The sequence below is a fragment of the Colossoma macropomum genome, unplaced genomic scaffold (assembly GCF_904425465.1).
Source record: "Colossoma macropomum unplaced genomic scaffold, Colossoma_macropomum, whole genome shotgun sequence".
Classification (NCBI taxonomy): domain Eukaryota; kingdom Metazoa; phylum Chordata; class Actinopteri; order Characiformes; family Serrasalmidae; genus Colossoma; species Colossoma macropomum.
In genome coordinates, this window is record NW_023494791.1 from 49259014 (window position 1) to 49281513 (window position 22500).

General features: G+C 39.1%; 1 protein-coding gene across 1 annotated transcript in view; it reads right to left on the minus strand.

The window, feature by feature from the left end:
* Positions 1–20959, minus strand: part of sos2 (son of sevenless homolog 2 (Drosophila)) — a 34428-nt gene extending 13469 nt beyond the window's left edge. Inside the window, exons 1-7 of the mRNA XM_036575267.1 lie at positions 20088–20959; positions 8097–8222; positions 7106–7237; positions 6188–6352; positions 5075–5278; positions 3860–4003; positions 3008–3118 (exon numbers count right to left, since the gene is read on the minus strand). Of these exons, the coding sequence (XP_036431160.1) occupies positions 3008–3118; positions 3860–4003; positions 5075–5278; positions 6188–6352; positions 7106–7237; positions 8097–8222; positions 20088–20171 (966 nt within the window). The 5' untranslated portion in view covers positions 20172–20959. The remainder of the gene's footprint in view (positions 1–3007; positions 3119–3859; positions 4004–5074; positions 5279–6187; positions 6353–7105; positions 7238–8096; positions 8223–20087) is intronic.
* Between the last annotated feature and the right edge of the window lie 1541 nt (positions 20960–22500).

Consider the following 22500-nt stretch of genomic DNA (forward strand, 5'->3'; position numbering starts at 1 on the left):
ACACTGGTCAAGAAAATCCCAATTAAATATTTTCTCCAAAACCTTCAGTCAAGCTTCGTGGACAAGGCTAGACTGCCTACAGCTAAGACCAGTGTCTCAGCGTGGAGATCACTTTATAAGGAGAAATTAATTAACTAATTAACCTACATAGCACTTATGCATCTGATAAAGCCTTAAATATTCATGAGATCACTGTGTGTCGTTCTGCAGTTAGCATACTGGATGTTTGTTGATGTCAGAGACAAGTACTACTGGGGGCGATTAGTTTTCCATGGGTAATTTCAACACAAAAGGTATGACGGATTCACTCAGGATAAGTAAATCTCAGGACAAATGACAGAGATGGGAGTGGTTACTTGATTTTTACATACTGCCTTTACTCAAAAAAAGAAAAAAAAATAATAGTAGAAAAAAAAAAAGAAAAAAATATTAGAAAAAATGTTAAAACATTTAATTTAGCCGTTATTTCGTTTACCCTGACCATCTCACTAATCAGCTGTCTTTAGTGAACGCAGAGTGTCGCTGGGAATTTACAACATCACCACATAAAATCAAACTTTTTGTCGATATAAGCTTTATGCTTTGTTTTATAGCAGGTAAAGGCGCTGGAATCTTTACTGAAGTGAGAATGTGTGGGCCGTTACAATGACTGACATGGCGCATTCGGTTAGGAATGAAAATCACCGATAAACACTGGTAAAAATTACATCACCCCACCTCCTCATGTAAAGCTAGTCCTCTCTGAATAGGGCTGTAAATAATATCCAGACACGATTAGTTTCCATGGGGAGGCGTGGTAATTTTACCACAGGACCTCTGTAAAATGTCCGTAAAAATCTTCACTCAGAAAATTAATACAAAATGTCTAAATGTTTGATTTAACCATTACTGCCTTTAGCCAACTGACTGTGCTGTCTTAAGGGAACGCAGTGTGTCAACCGTATCGCCATACAGTTTGTTTTACAGTATTCAAAAAGCGCCAGAATCTTAAATCACTGAGAAACAGCGGTAAAATGATATTATCCATTCTAATGTAAAACAAATCTAGTCCATACAGTACTTTAGGTAGCAAGAGGGTTTACTATCATTGACTTGCAGTGACTTTGTAAACAATCAGTATTTAAATATCCCAAAGAGGAACCATACTATTGTGTTGTGTTATTCATGCGATGCACCACTTTGCTTTTCTCCCTGTAGTAATCTCTGCAAATTAGCAATTAAAGCATGAGATATTACAGTAAGGTCAAGGACTGTTTAATATTTAGTCATATAATTAACGCCAGCAGCGCATTTCTTTATAATAAAATGTGAACTCTGTTTATTTCTAAAGCTCTCTCAGTGATTTTCTCTGAAACCAGGCCTGTTACAGCATCCCTTTAACCACGACACAGACTCCCACGACAACCCCCAATAATCAATAATCTACTGCTGCTTCTCTACCACACACACACACACACACACACACACACACACACACACACACCAGAGCTGTCACGTTTCTCATACACACTCCTTACATTTCCTTGAAATGAATGCAAGCTCTATTCACATAAAACTATTGATCAGCCGCTCGCACACAATAAAGACAGCCTGTCTGAGCTCACAGGCAGAAAAACGGAACAAATCCAAAATCTCTAAACTCTCTTTTTCCTCTCTTCTTTTTCTTTCTATTTCTTCCTCCCCTCTCCTCCTCCTCCTTTCGCTCCCGTTCTTTCTTTCTCTCTCTCCTTTCTACTTCTCTCCCTCCCCTCGTTTCTCTCTCTTTTTCTCTCCTTCACTTCTCCTCTTTCTTTCAAATCCTTTTCTTTCTCTTTTTCCTCTCTCTCTCTCTCTCCCACACTCACACCCCAGTGCAGAGAGCAGTGTTCTATTTATAAAGCACTCTGTTTAAACACATTAGCTACACTGAGGTGAAGTGGAGGGAGGGCTGCTCATGAATGTGACAGACACATGAGTGAGCCAATCAGAGTAGAGGTGTCTGATATAAAATAGAACAGCAGTTTGGAACAAATATTCAGCTGAAATACAGCAATAAATGCACTGAACACCACCACCTCTATAATAATATTACTACTATGTTATTTCAAAATAAACTTGTAGAAGAAGTGAAGAAAATGGTAAAGCTGTATGGCTGACTTCCTCTCTCTTCAGAGCACCTGTTTTACCCTCTTTCACTGAAACCACTGTCAGTGCTCACAACCAGACATCTGGGTGCAGCCTATCAAAGTAAAGTGGGTGTGGAGAGGCGGGACTCATGTTATAGACACACCCATAATCAAATGACTGATTTTTTTCCTGACGAGCGCATAAACTGTAGAGGTTGTGATTTTTGGGGTGTATTTTGTTCGAGGGTGGCGCAACAGGAGCTGAAAAACATAACTGAATCTTAACCTCAGAATCAAAAATCATATCCAACTTGAAAAAGTGTGCTACAGCCGCTCTGATTAGTAAAAAATATAAGGCGGTTAGCATCTTTACAGTTTATATTTTCCTGTCTTAAACCGTATTCGGCACATTAGTTTTCCATGGGAACGTGGGTGATGCCAGTTTACCACAGGGAGTGTGCAACGTTTATGTTTCGCACAGGACAATAAATCTCATTATAAATCACAGAGATGGGAGTGGCTACTCAATTTACATACCGCCTTCACTGCAGAAAAGTTAGCCGTTATTTTGTTTACTTTGTTTTCTTTCTGAAGTGAATGTAGTGCATCGTTAGCATCATTAGTGGTTTGGGAATTCACCACATAAAATCAAATTTGTCAGTCAAAAATGACTAACATGGTGGATCTGGACAGGATTAAATCACAGACAATAATTATGTTACCCACCTCTTCATGTTAAAATAAACCTGACCGAATAGGACTTTACATGAACTGCCCTTTATATGAGGACTATAGTGTGAACTTGTAATGCAAAAATGCAAGTAAAATGTTCAGTTATCGTTCTGGCCCAGAAATCCCACATCAGTGCGTCCCTGAATCAGGCTGCAGTGTCTGGTGATTACCTGGAAGTGCAGCGCTACAGTTGGACGGGACATGAGGCTGCTGAAGTGCTCGTGAAACTCTTTGGAGAGAATGTCTTGTGAAAGGGTCTCATACGGGTCAAAGGCCTGTTCCTGCAGAGTGAAAGAGAAAGAGAGAGAGAGAGAGAGATCAATTAATCTTTCTATTACTCAATTAATCAGTTACTCAGCTGCCTTTTCCTCTCCCTTTGACCCTGTCACAACGCCACATCATTAGAAGCGTAACGACTGAACGAGGCCTCTCCATGTTTTCTGTATTTTACAGAAGGTGTTTGTAGAAGGTCAGTGATCCAAGATCACGTGTTGGAACATAAACAGACAGATGTAAGCGGTGCTTTAAGGTCATTTAGAGCCTTAAAAACTAGTAGCAGAAATTTAAAATCTATCCTGAACAATACAGACAGTGCAGCTCTTTTTTGGTTTTTGTTAGGATGCTGCTGCATTTTGTACGAGTTGTAAAGGATGTATTGTTTTCTTTGTAAGTCCAGTAGGAGCATCACAGTGATCAACTCTGTTGGAGCTTCCCTAACAAGCTTACATTCTTTTCCAGAGCTACTTCCTTACTTACCGAAGTGCTCGACTGGTTACTTGGAAAGTGTATCTTTGTACATCAAGTTAAGGCACTTCCAGAAACAGAAGCATTTATGCTGATAAATTAATTCATGCATACACATACTTTCACAGAGTATGCAAGAGAGTTTCTGACACCCTTTTTTAAGTGTTTCTGCCAGTCTGACTCTGCAGTGCAAAAACTGTGTAGAAAATTTCCAGGATTTAAAAATTCACTGTACAGAAAATCTACACCTACAGAAAGTGAGACATCTGAAAGTGTACCTCAGCAAGATCTTCAAAGCAGCTGCCCACCAGAGGGTGTGGACTCCCATCTGCTGTCATCTCCACCGCATCTTCTATTAGACCCAGCAGCTTCACCGTCAGCTCATGGACCTCCAGAATATTACTGAACACCACCTCCACATCCTACAGAGAAAGAAAAAGAGATGATTACAAAAAAGAGTAAAAATCTGTCTAATTCAAATAATCCTGGCACCAGAAAGCCAAAGTTGAAAAAACTGCTGAATTAAAGTGACAGTTTGGCAAAAAAGATCAATTTTACACTCTGAAATGTAGTCCAGCAGCCAAAACATACTTGGTGTCTAAAGTTTGCCCCTTTAGTTTGGAGCTGGAGCAACGTGGCTAATGTAGCTAACATGTAATGGAAGCTTATACCCCACAAGTTAGCGTAGTGCTAACTGCATACCTAAAACATAAACGCGCCCAAACCTACCCTTTAGGATAAAATCACAATGTGAAAAGGAACTGATACAAAATAAGGAGAAGAAAATAAAACAGAAACTTGGTGTAGTATAAGCACCCTGTGCTTGTTAGCTGTATTAGCCTAACACGCTACTTCCTGACTGCTTTGAAAACAGCTTTCAATGCAACTTTCAGGTTCACTACTCCAGTAGATCTTCTGATAACCTCCATACAGTTTTCTTTAGGACGTCACTTGAACAGTTTACACACTCTCATTGTGGGCCTTCAATTTAGAACTGTTTACCACCTTGTCTAAAACACTGCTCAAAAAACAGGTTCAAACTATCTACTCTCACTCTAACAAACCTAAATGTACACCAAAATATGTGTTAGTTTTTTTGTGCTTGTTTTGGTCTGTTTGTTTTTCATTTAATTCAATTAATTTTTTTTTCTTTGAGGAAAAGTACTTTGTACAAACTCTTTCTGGGTTTTTTTTTTAACTTTTCCTGCACATTCTCCCTTTTCAATGTTGTTGTTTTGTTTGTATTTACTGTAACTTATGTGCAAATAATAAAATAAAAAAATAAAATAAAATAAAATTAAATAAAATAAAGCTCCAGAGAAAAACTGAAGAAGCAAACTTCAGACACCAAACGTGTCCTGGCTGATCTACCTTTAAAGCGACAGCATGAAAGATCTTTCTTTCACTGAACTATCGCTTTGAGGTCGTTGAGCAGGCCAGTGTGGTGTGACCTGGTCCAGAAAGTTGGCTCTGAACAGGTGAAGAGAACTCACCTGAGGTGTGAAGAGTTTGCTGTTGGACAGGAAGGCTTTGCGGAACACTTTGATGATGAGGTCGAGCTCACGCAGGTACTGCCGCTCCTCTGCGATCTCTAGACGTACCAGGTCATCGTAGGTGAGCTCACCTGTGGAGGAGACCTCCTCTACACACTGAGACACCAACCCCACCTCCTCTTGGTCAAACATGTCCATCAGCACCTGACAAACAAACACAAACGATCAGAAACCAGACACTGAGAAATATCTACACATTTAATTCCTGCAAATATCACAAACGAATGTTATCAGAAGACAGTAAATAAATGACCTCTGAAGGGCAAATTAATGTTGCATTTTGTTCTTTGCGTTTATTTTTCCACTTTTTTAATGTTCATTTTTTATCGTTATTTACTTTTAAGATGTGTTGTAAAGCACTTTGAGCTGCTACTTGTATGAAAGCTGCTCTTTAAATGATGTTAATCATTTCCATTATTACCTTTTATGACTATTATTATTATTAGCATTATTATTATTATTACACCACATGCACTTTGGGGTTAAAATAGTCTTATACAACCGCAAACATAAAACACTGAATGACATAACACCTTTGAGTTATTGCATGAATTACGAGCATGTTTTTACCAAAACGTAATGATGGAGTAAAGTTTAACCACCCACAACATTCAACAAATACATCCAGGCAGGTTATAATGTTTCATGCGTTCTGTTGTTTATGAGGTTTAATCATAAGATGGAAAAAACAGCCCAAGTGTGGGAGAACACTGTGCCACCACGTTAGTGAAATATTAAGTGAGTTTCTAAATTAGGTACAATGCTCTCTTCTCCTCCTCTCTGCCCCATGGAGGTGTATGGGAGATTATTTTTGCACCGTCTTACTTTAGGAGCATGCATTCCAAAAAAACACATCATTAAAAAAACACAAAACAAACAAAAAACAGTGAAATACTCCTTCAACAGTGGAATTTGACTTTGGTATGATTAATGTTTATATGATGTTTAAAATAAAATATCATTTTAATGTGTTTTTAATATCCCTTTAGCAGAAAGGACTTCACAGGATTCATTTTAAACATCATTTTAACTGGACAGAGGTAGATTTCTGACCTTGTCTGCACACATGGACACTTTAATGTCCTGCTGGCTAATTTCATAGTGCCGAATGTTGCCCACGTAGTTTCCTGCCAGTTTAAGAATGTCTGCTGATATGTACTCCAAAACAGCCACGATGTAGAGAGAGACATGGTAGTCTATCTTGTATCCCAACACCTCCTGTGGAGAGAAAACACATCAGTAAGCATGTTCATCTCTAGGACCACTTTAAAAAATAAATAAATAAATAAAAGCACAACATACACAAAATAACGTTCAATGATCACCTATTAGATTTACACAGATTTGCTGTAAATAATCCACTCACTATTCAGCATATGAGCATGTTATTCGGTGAGTGTTCATAGGAGTTCATGACATGATAGTGGTTGCAAAAAGCGAAAGGAAAAAACGAGCCAAGTTTCCTTTCAGCTTCCAAATTAAATTCAAGCAAACAACTGTGTATGTCAGTTTATAGAGGAATGTTAATGTTGAGCAGCTTTTTATTGCTGTTGTGTTCAAATGAATGGCTGTATTTTACATCATTAGAGCAGGAAGACAGAACACACTGGCTACCATAACAGCTCAGAAATGTTTTAAATTCTATAACTCAAAATCTGCATTTTGACATATTGAGTTAAAAAGACTCTCTTTGGCCTGGCAGTCATGTGCTTCATATATACAGTCATTATGACTGTCTGGATGGAGAATCAAACCTCCTGTGAATGGGGTGGTGAAGTTATCCCTCCATTTGTGCGAAGACAGGGGAATTCTAGCTAATACATTAGTGCTTTAATGTGTGCACGAGCTAAAAAATATCTGACCAATAATGACAATGAAAATTTCCTATTTATCAGCGAAGAACACATCAGTCGCCAATATATTCTGCACCTTTAATGCTTATTACACTTAATGAAACTGTGTGTGTCTTGCCTTCAGTAAAGGGTGGATTTTGTCCACGGGAAGCAGTAGAGGGTTCCGGCGTTTGCGTTTTTCTATGGCTGCCTGAGCATCAGCCATTGCCCACTTATCTATGGGGTAAGGAAACGTCTTCTGGATGCGCTCCTGAATAAACACACACACACACACACACACACACACACACACACACACACAATAACAATAAACTTTATTTATATATTATGCTTCATGAAAGTACAAGCTTAAATAAATAAAACAATGAAAATTAAGAGTATAAAAGTCCTCATATGAAATGAAACTTGACGGCTATGTTGCATCGCTGCTGGGCAGTTATTCCACTCGTACAACACCTGACTCCTCTCTTTTTGAATGGAGAGAGACCTAAATGTGCATGCACGTTGTCTCTGCAACTGAAGGGGGCTTTTCCTGCTAGCAGCTTAAACAACAAGCCAATTGGCTCTTTTTATTCAAGGGTGGGACTTTGCTCAAAAACAGATGCCATGCTAAGTGTTAAGAGCTTTCCCAATCATATTTCAAACAGCATCCTCCTTTATAACGTCTCTGGTATAACTTAGGCAGAGACAGTAACACAAACAGAAGTATCAAAGCAGATCTTCAGTTTTTTTAATTAAAAAGAAATGTGTACTGAGCTTAACTGTCTAAATTAAAATGGGATTGTGTTTCACAGTTTAGAAAAACAAATCTTCACCTTTTCTTTAATTTGCATGTGGAATTTGCAGAGGAATCTTTTTTTAAACTACAGACAGAATCTTTAAATATATAAGCTATACTCAAGACAAACAGAAAAGCTCAAAACAACTGTTAACATTTAAAAGACAGATTAAAATGGCAACATGCAATTCAAACTATAAATAAAAACAGATAAAAGCAACAGTTTTGCTTTCAGTCTTCAGGTCTCTTGCAAGATAACTATCAAAGCCATAAACGTGTGTGTGCCCTTTTATGGGCAACAAAAGAACTGTGTATGTGTGTGTGTGTGTACCTCTACATCTGGGACGGTTCTGGGCTGACTGACACACAGCATGTTCAGTAGCTGCAGTATGAGCTCCTCTATGTGCTGCAGGGCGTCCTCTTTAGCCGACAGGTTCGGATGCACCTGCAGCTGCACCTGCAGAGAAAACGGCGCGGCAGCGTTAAAGCACGGGCGCGTTCTGTGAGTCTTTTCACTCACACTGTTCATCAAAGCCTTTTACTTCTTCAGTAAAATTAACAGATCAGAGCAACGAGGTTGTGTCACGATAGCAACGCTCTGCTCCTTTTTTGTTGTATGATGCAAAGCACTTCACAGAGCAGGCGGCATCACCACACACTCACACACACGCACTCACTAACAGCACACTCACTTACACACACTCTCATGCACTCATGCTCGCTCACTCACTCATTCTCACTCACTCTCACACACACATTCTCGCTCACTTTCGCTTGTTCTCACTCACTTGCTCTTTCGCACTCACTCACAAAAAATACTTTTACTGTCCAAAAACACCCACATATCTCCATTTTTTCTATTTTTAGTTTTCTACATCGTTTGAGTTCGGCAGCTGTCCTTTGTGCACAAATTTCATGTAGAATGGACCACCAGAAATGCTCCAAAACTGCCTGGAACAAAATCTCTTTACATTAACTTACATCACAGGTATAGAAGTATTTGCCTTCTTCCACAAAGCTGCCATTCTGGAGACACCTGCTTTCTTTGGACAGCCGCGATACATAAAAATAAAGAGGTTTGTGCTCATGATTTTTTTCTGTGTGCTCCTGTACTGTTGATATCAGAAGTGCTCCTTCACAAAAAGTCGACTAGAACTCTGAATACAAAGCCATATTTTTTATATCATCCATTTCATTTTACCCATCACCCATCCCTACTCAACACTATTTCAGGTGGAAAATAGTAGTCTTTATTACACTTATATCTCTCTCTCTCTCTCTCTCTCTCTCTCTGTAGGGATGTGGCCTGTTACTGGAATGCAGTTTGTTAAGATTCTGCAGTAAAACAAGAGGCTGGGGGGGGGGTGTTGTGTAGAAACTGAAAGAGAAGTGGTAGCTGCGTTGTGTTGTCATAGAAACAGCTGGACATATATTGTCCATGCTATCGTAAAGAAAAACTTATTTCTCTAAAACAGCAATTTTACAGGAGAAGAAACAAAAATTCTTCTTAACTTTAATTTACTAGATCGGTATCCATGCCGACTTGATCGACATCCACATCTGACAGTGTTTCTTAACTCTTTAACACCATCACAAAAAAAAAGCTACTTCTGCAGTTTAATCTAATCTTCTTTAATAACTGTTGTCGCATTTATTGTCATAAGTTAAGAACAGATACACATTTTCAGAATGATGAGAACTGCAGGATAAAAAAAAACACGATCTTCATCATTACCAGACAAACAGACAATCAAAACAGACAGCAGAAGACTAAATGTATGTAATATCTGAAGAGCTTTAGATCTGTAATATCTGCTCAGATCAAATTAAATGGCCTGTATATGTTAATATACCTTTACAACTGATATATGTAAATGAGGTCTGTTCTGACTGGTAGCCCTGTATTGTGTCTAATTCTAAAAGCAGTATAGACTGAAACACTCCTTATAACTTAACTAAACTGCTGTAGGCTGAATGGGTGGGGCTAAACTGCTGTAGGCTAAATGGGTGGAGCTAAACTGCTGTAGGCTGAATGGGTGGAGCTAAACTGCTGTAGGCTGAATGGGTGGAGCTAAACTGCTGTAGGCTAAATGGGTGGAGCTAAACTGCTGTAGGCTAAATGGGTGGAGCTAAACTGCTGTAGGCTGAATGGGTTGAGCTAAACTGCTGCAGGCTAAACTACCTTAGGCTGACTGGGTGAGGCTAAACCACTGGAAGCTAACAGATATAGGGCTATATCTGAAGGAGTTGCTTTTTGTGACATCACAAAACAATGAATTTAAAACAGGCTGTTTTTGCATGTTAGTTTCCATTAGGTTAAGAGATAACAAGACAAACAAACACACACACACACACACACACACACACACACACACATGAGCACACACACACACATGAGCACACACAGACGAGAGAGAGAGACAGGCTGTACAGTCCTGCTCTCTGCGCTGGTGTCTGGTTTCAGGCTTTCTTCCATTAAGCACTGAGGCATTCTCCATAGGGACACCCAGAGCATGCATACACACACACACACACACACACACACACACACACACACACACACACACACACACACACTCCAGGGACAGGGCATGATAGCAGCAGACAGTGGTGTATTGATGTGTGGGATAGAAGGATCGGTAGAGAGGATGAAGAGAGAGCATGGAGGGATGAAAAAGGAGTGCAGGAGAGAGTGCGCGTGAAGTGTAGGCATGTACACACTTTCCTATTCTAGGATCCCCTTTCTGAAAATGAAATATACAATTATACAATAATATAAATGTACAATTACAATTTAATGTTCATCTTTTCAGATACAGGGGCTGCGATATGATACACACTGTGAATCTAATACAGTTTTCAGTTTTCAATTCAGTCCCGTCACAATTATTTAAGCTGACTGCAATTATTTGGCACAATTGTTAGCTTTCAGAATTATACTTTTATGTAGCAACAAACAGAATGTGAAACGGGGGGGTTATGAATTTAAAAGTAAATTTTTTGAGACATGTATTCTACAAAAAAGACTAGGCTAAAGTTCTAATCTCTGACTGAAAACACCTTTAGAGGGCAGTAAAACCGTTACACTCCTAACTTCCCCTGTATTACATATCACATATTATTATTTTTATTATTGTATATTATACGATTACATATTTAATATGTACAGCGGACTCATAACGTGTGACACACCAGTCTACTCTTGCCTGATTGGCTAAACGCAATGTGGTGGCCACGCTCATTTGCATAAAGTTGAGATCAGCTGAAATTTTTCACCACAATGCAAACCATCATGTGCGATGCAGCGGAGCTCTCCTTTGAAATGAACAGGATTCAGTGAGGCAAAGTTGCAAGTGGACACGTACCGTTACTTTAATGTGTGTAAAAAAAAATGTCTAATAAAACTTGAAGCTACTATCACTTAAAAATACTGCAGAACCATGACGCTCGTGAGGCTTCAAATAAGGCTGTAAAGACTGCTCAATCTTTAGACTCCAGTCTCACGAACTTCAGATCTACATTCTGTGATGTTCACAGAATTTCATCAGGTCTAAGCGGCTGGACTCCAGGGCTGCAAGCGTATAAAAAGGGAATAGGGAATGGGAATTGAATCTGAGTGTTCACAGTTTTTGTTAGTATTTTTTTTTAATATAGCACTACTACTTCTTTTTTCTCAGTCCCAACTGACCATATGTGTGAAAAAACACAAATTGTGACGTATTGTGTATGCTGAAATTTGTGAAAATTGTGAAAAGTACTGCAGTATTAAACTTGTGCCATACCACCCGCCTCTAATTTTATACAAATAACTGACTCTAAATGTAGGTATTGTAATATAAACTGAGTCTGTTCTGCAGTTTCTCATTAGGCTGAATGAATAACCGGCTCTAAATGCAGGTACTGGTGCTGTGACCACAGTAGAAAGTATGAATATTTGGGCGGAGCCTGGACAGGTCATTTAGAAGGTATTCACAACAATAGGTTTCTACAGTCTCTGCATTTTAAAAAGTAATTTAAAGCTATGCATGAGACTCAGACTCAGACTGACCAGCACAGACAGACACACACACACAAATCTTTTTCTCTATGTATGTGCGCGCTCAGGTTGCTGGTAACATGAGCACATGTGTGCATGATGTGACTCACTAAGCATTACATCACCTACCATCTCTTTATCAGGCTTACACACACAGAAAAAGATGGTTTCACTATGTGTGTGTGTGTGTGTGTGTGTGTGTGTGTGTGTTAATGCATTAAGTACAACCCTATCTATGCTGACAGAATTCATATGTACATAGAGAAGGAAGGGAGGGAAGGATAATCTGCATTTTAATCTAAATTACTCCAACTGGTACTAACTGCGCTATGCTACTTCTGAATGCAGTCTGAACGTCAAACACACTGAAATCTCATGATAAACAATATGCTTTTCTGAGCTTATCATGCATTTCATCACTACTTAAAAACAACTGCATGTTTTATTAGAAAGACAGCATAATTAGTAGAAATGCATCGATATGTGAATTGCAGGTCAATGCTGATATCCTACGCCTGGGCAATATGATAATATATATCGTTATCATGATAAATAATGTCAAAATACAATACAGTATGCTTTTCTAAGCATATCGTGTAGATCATCAGTACTTGTAGAACACAATGAATAAAAATCAATGTATTCACAGTTTTTGATTTTTTTTTAATGTAGCACTACTGGCTCTTTGTTCTCTGATTAGATGTCTGAAAAAATAAATATCGTGACATATCAGGCATCTAAAATTTCTTGAAGTATTGCAATATTATATTTCTGCCATATTGCCCACCTCTAGTTGTAATTTCTTCGTTTTATTATTGCTGTTACGTATTTTTTCATGTGGCACTACAGGTTTTATTTTGTTTGTTCCAACTTACTATATATGAGAAAAGCTAAACATCATGTATCATGAAAAAGTACAGAAATATATAATACTTTTTGCCAACATAGGCAACACCTACGATTTCCAATATTTTTCATGTATATATCTGCCAATGTCTATATGTAAACATTTGTAAAATGCCGTAATTGTAACAAGATCTATTGGATTAGCATTATAGAGAAATAAAATGTATTTGTATAGGGTTACAGATGCAGTAAAATGCAAATATTTTAATGACGTCGCACAAAATCACCTATATGTACAATAAATACATCGGTTTGAAATTAGTTCAAAATTAGGAAAATTAGTGCTGACTTTGCTGTCCAGTGGAGTAAATGAGATTAATATAAATATATATTCAGTTTGATTTCTATAGGCTAGTATGACCAATATATCGGTCTGTCTTTAACAATGGCTGATATCGATGACCCGTGACTTTACTGGTATCTGAAAAAATTAGCGGCAATGAAGTTTTTGGCCTGACCAGGATTCAAACTTGCAGTCCTGATGGGGCCAAACCTCAGAAGTGACCCCGTACACCTATATCACAGTAATACAGGCTGAACTTGTGAATCTGAACAGAAAATAACATTGTGGTTAAAATAATAACATGTTTTTTATAAAAATAAAAAATAAGAAATAAATGAACAGAACCAAAACACAAGGAATTATGGGTAATTTCACTCCACAATGTTACAATATTTGTGTAATTAAATACTGAGCTTCTGATACTTATTTGAGTAAAAATGTGACCACTGAGTACTGACTCATATCTGCATCAACTGCAACAGAAAGAAAAAAAAACATAGGTTGAAATTGAATCTAAATGCTAAGAATCACAATTTATAAACGAAACAAACTTGTTCAAACAATTACGTGTGACATTTAAACAAACACGTGAGACTCTCCGACGACTTCTGCCCCAGTAGCTCAGACAGTTTTCACAAGCTAATAGAGGATCATAAATAAACCAAACATCAGCTTTGTTGTTTGGTTTATTTATTCTGGCTTATTTTATTTTAATCAGACTTTGTGAAAAGTCAGCATTCTACATGTGGATGCTCTGCTCTATAGTCAGTACCGAACTCTGTACATTTAAGGGTAACAACCGATTGCAGTCAGTACTACTGACTACTTTAATTTGACCTATGTTAAACCAATCTGTGTGAAATGTCAGTTCGAGCCTAACCCACAGTCAGGGCAGTGGAGAGCCTAAAGCGGTCTAAAGTGTGGTTACACTTTTCAAAGCTTGCCGCAGACGACACTCTGCATTTTCTGTAATGTGAAATGCAAAGCTGGCCATGGCAGCACATGTATCCTGAGCAAACAACCACTCAAACAGACAATACATCTGAAAGCTGAAGAGTGTACCGTCGTTTATTTGTTAGCTATGTAGCTAATTCTAACTTCTCTAGCATGTGTGCTAACAGAATAGAGTTTTTTCGCTTCTAATTTTCACTCTTAAGAAAAAAAAAAGCTTTGCTCGACTACTTTGCTTGTGTAACTGAGACATTTGTGCACACACCCACGTCAGCGTTATCATGACACAAGTTTCGAAGATAAATACACTGTTAGAGCTGCAATGACATAACAAATCATACGACCTCACACACGCAGCGGCAGAGAGACCTCATTACATTACAGCACAAACGTTAGAAGCCTAATGAGAGTTTCTCTGCGCTGGGATTAAACTCTGCTCTTCATGCAGGAGACGAGCAAATTAACCATTAACAATTACAAATCGCACACAGCAGCTCGAACATTCCTCCATCCTGAACTACAGCCTGTAAAAACACATCAAACATTACGACTGTTTTCACAACCAGTGCTGTGTTTTAAGTGCGTGAGGCAGTAAAGGCTACTGCCACAGCAAACATATTTAATAACTAAACAAAAATGAACAAATAAATACACAAAAATATGTATTCGTTCCCGCGTGCCTACATAAAAACAAATATATATTTATTTGTTTGTGTAGCCTTTATAGAAAAAGCTGTTGAGATGAGGCTGTTTCAGTTCCGAATTAAGCAGCTGTTCGTGTTTAATTTTATTTTGTACAATAGTGAACTGTCCTTCTTGCTATCTGCTTAAAGGTGAGGTTAGTTAGATTTCTGTTTACACATCCAAAAAAAAGGTCTGCAGTTGCATCATGTCCAGCCAGAGGAGCACTATTTTAATAAGAATGTATCACTTCTCCCATCATCACTGTGATATTCGACAGCTGTATCGAACATCACAATTTCTGTCAATATCGTGCAGCCCTACAACCTAGTAGCCCTACAACAGATAGGATGGCTAACAAGCCAACAAGGACACTTTTGGCTTGTATTTTAATAGATGTATACAAAGTACAAGACAATTAAATCATTAACTGCAGTTTTTATACGACAATGAATTGCCGGCTAATATTTAATGATCGTGACAGCCCTACTGTTATATAAATATTGCACTTTTGTTTATATTCTTCTTTATGTGTTCTAATGAAATGACTGTCTTTTCAAGACAACAGTTGGATTTACAAAAAATTTTTACAACCCTTTACAGTCATTACTATTTTTTTGACACTGCACCACACCTTCATTTCTAAAAAAAACTCCTTAGCGTGATTAAATGTGTTTCTTCCACCAAAAAGCAAAATGACTAAGTAGCTGATCGTCTCTCGGTTTCTGTCTCTGGCTGGTTGGCATGGCGATGGGTACGCCAGCAGCTCCATTAAACAGAGGGAAACCCCTCTGCGAGAAAAAAAACAAACACTCCACATGAGTCAAGCATGCACACACACACACACACACACACACACACACACACACACACACACACACACACAAACACACACACACACTCACATACACACACACACACACACACACACACACTCACATACACACACTCACATACACACACACACACAAACACACACACACTCACATACACACACACACACACAGACACACACACAAACACACACACACACACACACACAAACACAGACACACACACACACACAGACACACACACACAGACACACACACACACACAGACACACACACAAACACACACACACACACACACACACACACACTCACATACACACACACACACAGACACACACACAAACACACACACACACACACACACACACAGACACACACACACACACACACAAACACACACACACACAGACACACACACAAACACACACACACACACACACACAAACACAGACACACACACACACACACACACACACACACACACACACACAGTGAGTCAAGACCGTTTTGACGTCACTGTCTCGCTCTATTTTGCCATAAGAAGTTGTATAAAAACAGAAACTTGTTAGAACACGCAAGCGTGGGTGCACATACACATACAGCACCTGCTCCCAGGGTCACCTGACTCAGTGATACTGTACATACATTCATTCAGGTTTTAATAGTCTCTCCCATCCAACATACCAATGAGCACAACAACAACTAGGAGGAGAAATAAGAGAAGAGAGTGAAACTCAAGCAGAAAGACAAAAAGAGGGTAAAAAAAGATCTAAAATTAATCATACGCTGCAAAAAGAAAACCTAGAGCTGAGAAAAGTGGGTATGTTTACATGTACAAATAATCTGATAACTGAGACAATTTTGGCAATAATTCCTTCAACGTGTTTATGAGCATTTAAAGGGAAATTCCACTGATGTTTAAAAAATTCTGCATAATTTAGCGTTTAAGTGATTCAGGGTGGTTTGGTGTGAAATGGTTCAGATGTCTTCACAGTGGTGGTGATAGGAACCAGAGGTCGCCATGACTACAACACAAATATAGACATTTTATTTACTATCAAAACCACCAGTGAACCTACACGAGTCTTCTGAGTCGCATAACACCCTGCATGTATCCCTCCACCATGAATGGATTTCAAGTTCTCAAAACTATCATAAAACAGTGTCTCAGTCATCAGGCAGTGAATTCATAACCATTTACTGTAGTAACTTTCTGTGAGGGAGATTTTAGAGGTGGACGTCTGGTTCCTATCACCACCACTGTGAACAGTTCTGACTCAGTAAGCTTCTCTAGAACAGAGTGTTTCACACCAAACCACTCTGAACCGCTCTGAACCTCTCTGATTACATCTTAACCACTTAATTACTACATCGTTTTTTGTTGCAAAAAAAATTTCCATGGTTTTCTTTCAGAAAATTTATTGCCAAATACTTTGAAATCGTACATAATGTTGTCATTGAGTTTGTACGTAATTCTGTCATAGAGTTTACTGCTTCACAGACAGCTCTTCTTTATCTGGTCACATTATGCTCTGCATAACCTGATAGTAAAATTAGGTGTCTCTGAAAATCTGAAATTCAGAACGCAAATAACAACTTCAGTTTAATAGCAGAGAAGGGTAACAGCAAAAATGCAATATCACAGTACTTCAAGATGTTTTCACGACACACAACGGGTCACACTATTTGTTTTTACTGGCATTTGATGAACTGGAACAGATAAAGTAGTGCCACATTTTAAGAATATGATCAAAGAACATTATGCACTGAAATAAACTCAATTAACCAGGCCTAATTGTTCACTCCTCATAATCAAACACATACATAGTTAGTGTTTTTAAGTATTCATGATATCCACAATATGATCAGAAAAGCCTTTTGTGACCTAGGGCTTGACAATCTGATGATATTTCATCATTATGATAAATTACGTCACAATATATTTTTTGAGAATATTGTGGGTATTGTCAGCATTTTAAGAATACTGACCAACTACATTTTATATTAAAACATACAGCATAAGCCCTGTACTCTAATTTAGTGCAGTGCATTTTATAATCGTTGTGAATTGATATATAGCCTGTGAGGAGGAACTGATGTAACGTTTACATTATGCTAGCTCACTGCTAAATCAGTAAAACAGCCTCACTACTTGATTCGGAAAACAGCAGCACTACCACCACACTACTGGGAAATCAAGGATGTAACAACAGAATATATCGTGTGTCTTCAAAGTCTAAAGCTGAACATCTCGTGTGTATCATCAGTACTTGGAGACACTGACCAACTGCATGTTTCATTATAAAGAAAGCAAAATTAGACCCGTTTGACTGGATTTAGTGCCAAATATTGAATATGAATCATTATGTTAACAGTTTTGATAGTATTTTTAAAATGTTGCACTATTGGTTCTTTTTTCTTTGTTCCAACTGATCATACGTCTGAAAAAATAAATACTGTGACATTTCGAGTATCGTGAAAATTTCTTTACGTATTGCAAAATTATATTTTTGCCATTTTGCCCAGCTCTACTTTTGTATCAAAGACTGCACTTTTATACTGCTTTAAGAACGCTCTAATAAACTGACAATGGAAATGTTAACATATGGAAATGCAGTCAGATTAATAGCTTAAGTAACTACTTGTAGTCACGTTGCTGTCGAACACAGGCTGAAGATCCACACTTTCTGTATTTTTCACTGTTAGTGTGTGTGTCAGTATGTGTTTATCTCTTTGTGAGGACCCCATGTTCCCAGGATGACAAAAAGATGACCATTCTGTCACTGTGGGTTCTGCTCTTCATGAGAAATGATGCTAAAAAGACCTGTAGCTGCTGTTAGATAAAGTAAAAGAAGCTGATCTTTAAGGTTAGAGTTCTGTGAAGCACAGCAGCATTTACACATACTTATACAGAAGAGAACCATAAACACGACTGAATGTATAAACCTGCTTAATCTAGCTTGCTTATATTACAGATGTGCATGTGCATTCTCACTAGAGGTGGGCGATATGGCAAAACTTCACATCGCGATACTTCAGGAAGTTTTTTTTACGATACATGATGTGTCATCATTTTTCCTGATGTCTGATAAATTAGAACAGACCATGTTCAAAAAGGCTGTCAAATCTATGCATTCAGTTATTAGTATTCGACATTTTACACAATGTGCTGCGCTAAGTCCAGTTACAGGTCTAATTATACTCTATTTTTCCCAACATGCAGTTGTGAAGTGAATATTTGATTTGAAGTAAACCTAAAATATTTTTAATTGGCAAACTAGTAAAAACAGAAATTAACAACATATGATATATAGACAGATCTCAATATTGCTTTCTAACCCTAACTAGACAAAGGTGAATGTATGTAAAGCCCACAGCGTGGCAAAATTAGTATGAAGCTGAAGTCAGCTTCTTATATAGATTTTCCCATTCCACCTTAAATGGAGCAGCGGTAACATTGCTGCATCATTGAAGGTGGACTGGAAAATTCTGAAAAAGAAGCTGGCGAATAGAAGGCCAACTTTAGCCTTGTAAAAATAGTGCCGAATGTTGTTTTACATCCGAAAGTGATTTGTCTCATATGTGCGAATATTAAACTCGACTGCTCTAACCGCTACATGAGGATCGGTGCTAAAAAATACTCACAGCTTTCGTTAAAGAAAGTAAAAGAGGACAAAGCTGATATTTAGGGTTACGGTTAAGGTTAGGTAAAGGAGAGCAGCTTTTACGCCAGGGCTGTATGATAAATCGTATTTTTATTGTTATTGTCATGAGCTTCTACGATAAACGCATCATTAGAGCAGCAATAACAGATCAGATAACCTCGTACACAAAGTGCTAGAGAGACCTCACTACACTAATGTACAGCACAAACTGTCCTCATCTAAGCAGATTTTAGTATTTATTTTCTTTTTATTTTGCATAGTATTGAATGATTCTTCTTTAATCATTCATTAAGTTAGATTTCTGTTAATGCATCCAAAAAAATCTGCATCACATCCAGTCAGAGGCACACTTTTAATAATAAGTACCGCTTCTTGTATCGTCGATATGTCGTATTTTATGTCAATACCGTGCAGCCCTAATTTACACAGAACAGCACCATCAACAGCAGTACTTGAAAACACTGACCAGCTGCTTCTTTGATTCAAACGAGTGTGAAATGTTGATTACAAGCAATTGAACTCACAGTTTTCATCAGACAAAAATAAATATTGTGACACATCGTGTATTGTAACAAAAAATTTCCTGAAGTATCGTGATGACATTTTGCCATTTCGCCCACCTCTAGCTAACAGGTTGAAATGGCACATCATGAAGGTGAACTTTAACTGGTTTAAAGCTATCGTGCCTTGTTATTATCAGAAACAAGCTAACGTTTAATCTCAGCTCAGAGATCGTAATCATAATATAAACACATTCCTCCCGCTCCGCTTCTTCGAATCTCTCGTTCCCCCTTAAACGGTGCAGCAGTTAGCAACATTCTCCTCATCCTCAGGCGCCAGAATGTAACTGCTGCACCATTTAAGGTGGAACGAGAAATTCGAAAAAGAAGCCAACTTCAGGCCAGACCTGGTTAGGGGGAGTTTTATTATTTCCCCGGTTGATGAGTTTCCACCGCTTTTTACTCACCTTTCTCAGCGCCTGAATGAAGAGGCCTCTCCATTTTGGGCTGTTCTCTTCGCTGGAGAAATCATAGCCGTGCTGCGGCTGCATGCCTGCGGGACCAGACCGACCGCATCGGGGTCACACCGACACACGAACCGGCCTAACCCACCAACCACCGCGGAGGGGCTGCTCCGCTCCGCTCCGCCCCGCTCGTCCGGCTAGCGAACGAGCTAAACTACAAGTCCCAACAAGAAATATCTCGATATTTAAGTAAATAATTCAAACAATCCGGCGCGACTCGCCTCAGCGCAGCTTCACAATCACTCACTGACTTTACCTCAGCGAAATTCGCGCCTTTTAGGATTTTCTTCAGCCTCGCGCGCGTTAGCTCACCGGCTAACTACCTGCCCACTAATTAGCTCCGTTAGCTTAGCTGAAGCTAATCGGGCCGCTTTCTGGGGCCAAAATCCAAAAAAACTTTAAACTGAAACCTCTGACATCCATCTAAGCCAGGTTCAGACTTGATAAAGTGAGTTTTCACACAAACTCGGTTTTAATCTAATCCGCGCTGGCTGCTTCTTTCTGCCCAAAGCTAATCTGGGCGCTAGCTAGCCGCACATCTGGCAGCGCCGCGCGCCGCCGCCGCTGCTGGTGCTGCTGCTGCTGCTGCGCGAGCGCCGCTGGGGCCGCGAGACTCCGCATTCAGCGCTCATGCTCCGCTCAGGGTCCGATAAAATAAACACGCCCGGTGTTTAAATCCATCACAGTCCAGCGCAGAGCAGGGAGCCTCTGTTTGTTTTTCTTCGGCTTCTTGTTTGTTTATTTGTTGTTGTTGTTGTTGTTGTTGTTTGGGCTCCTTGTCGGAAGAATCACAGCGCCGCACTCACTCGCTCAATTTCGCGTCCTCGCGTGGACTTCCCGCGAATGACGCACAGATGGGGCGGGGCGTCTCGGTTTGGACCACGCCCACATGTGTACGAATTCAGGCCCCTCTAAGCCCTCTGATTGGCTGGTCACAAGCAGGGAGGGGCGGTGTTGTAGAGAAGGTATGTTTGAAATACAGCGTAGTGAAAGTTTAACTGATGCGTTTGAAACGTTTCACAAAGCGGGGTTCCTCGGTTAACCGGATAACTTTAGGCAAAAGTTAGGATTGTCCAATAGGAATGTTCCTTAGCTCTTCTCTCTACGGAGCCCTAATGTGACGTGGTGATTGTTTTCGATAAAGCGTGGCCGCAAATTAATATATTGTGTCCTCGAGTTACGTTCCTCATAAATATATGTGGCCTACATATAGAAATCAGAGGCCTCAATATATCAATTCATGTTCTTAATATAGTAAATTTGTGGCCTCAATACAGTAATTATTTGCCTCGACATATTAATTTGTGGCCTCAATATATTCATTTATGGCCTCTAAGGTGACATGGTGATTATTTTTTGATAAAGAAAATTAATATATTGAGGTCAGAAGTTACGTTTCTCATTAAAATATGTTGCCTCAATATATTCATTTGTGGCCTCAGTGTAGTAAACTGTGGCCTCAATATAGTAATTCATGGCCTCATCATAGTAAATTGTGGCCTCAGTAGATTAATTGTGGCCCCAATATCTTACTTTATATTCTCAATATATTATGTTCTCAGTATATAATTTTTTGTGGCCTCAATATATTAATCTATGCCCGCAGTATGGAATAGGAATGTTCCTTAAGCTCTCCTCTCTACAGAACTCCAATTTCTATATTAAGGCCACAAATATAAATAGAGGCCACCAATTAATATACTGAGGCCACTAGTTAAGTTTCTCGCAGCTCATGACAATATAGTAACCTGTGGCCTCGGTATATTAACTATGATATATTAATCCATATAATAAGTGTAATAAAACCGTGAGTGTGGCTGCGCAGGCCGACTGCACTGCAGCGCTGAGGCTGAGTGACCCTGATATGCAGAGCTGCAGAGCTGCAGAGCTGCAGGTCGCGGTGGTTAAACTGTGCAGCGGTCACTGCGCTCCTGCTGAACTCATCGCTGATGGATGGGAGCTGAGTGATGTTCAGGCTGGAGGCGAATCGTCTCAGCAGTCCAGACCGATCCGGCCTGCCTGCACAGCGAAGCACACAGCGAAGCACAAACCTAGCACTGAAATATTCAGCTCCCAGCGTGCTTTACTTTCAGAACCGGGTCAGAAACGCTTTCAGAACCGGGTCAGAAACGCTTTCGCTTTTAAGGAACTCTCCAAATGTCAGACCATTTATCTGCTGATGGCTGTTTCCTGTCGTATAACAGTGAGTCAGGAGTTCTGTTCCCGCAGTGAAACAACTCTGAGTCAATAAAGGTACCTTTAAAAAACCTCTTAAAAAAGATGGTTCTCCAAGGGTTCTTCAGCAAATATGTGTATTTCTATGTGTCTAGAACACTCAAAGATCCATTTGCATGCT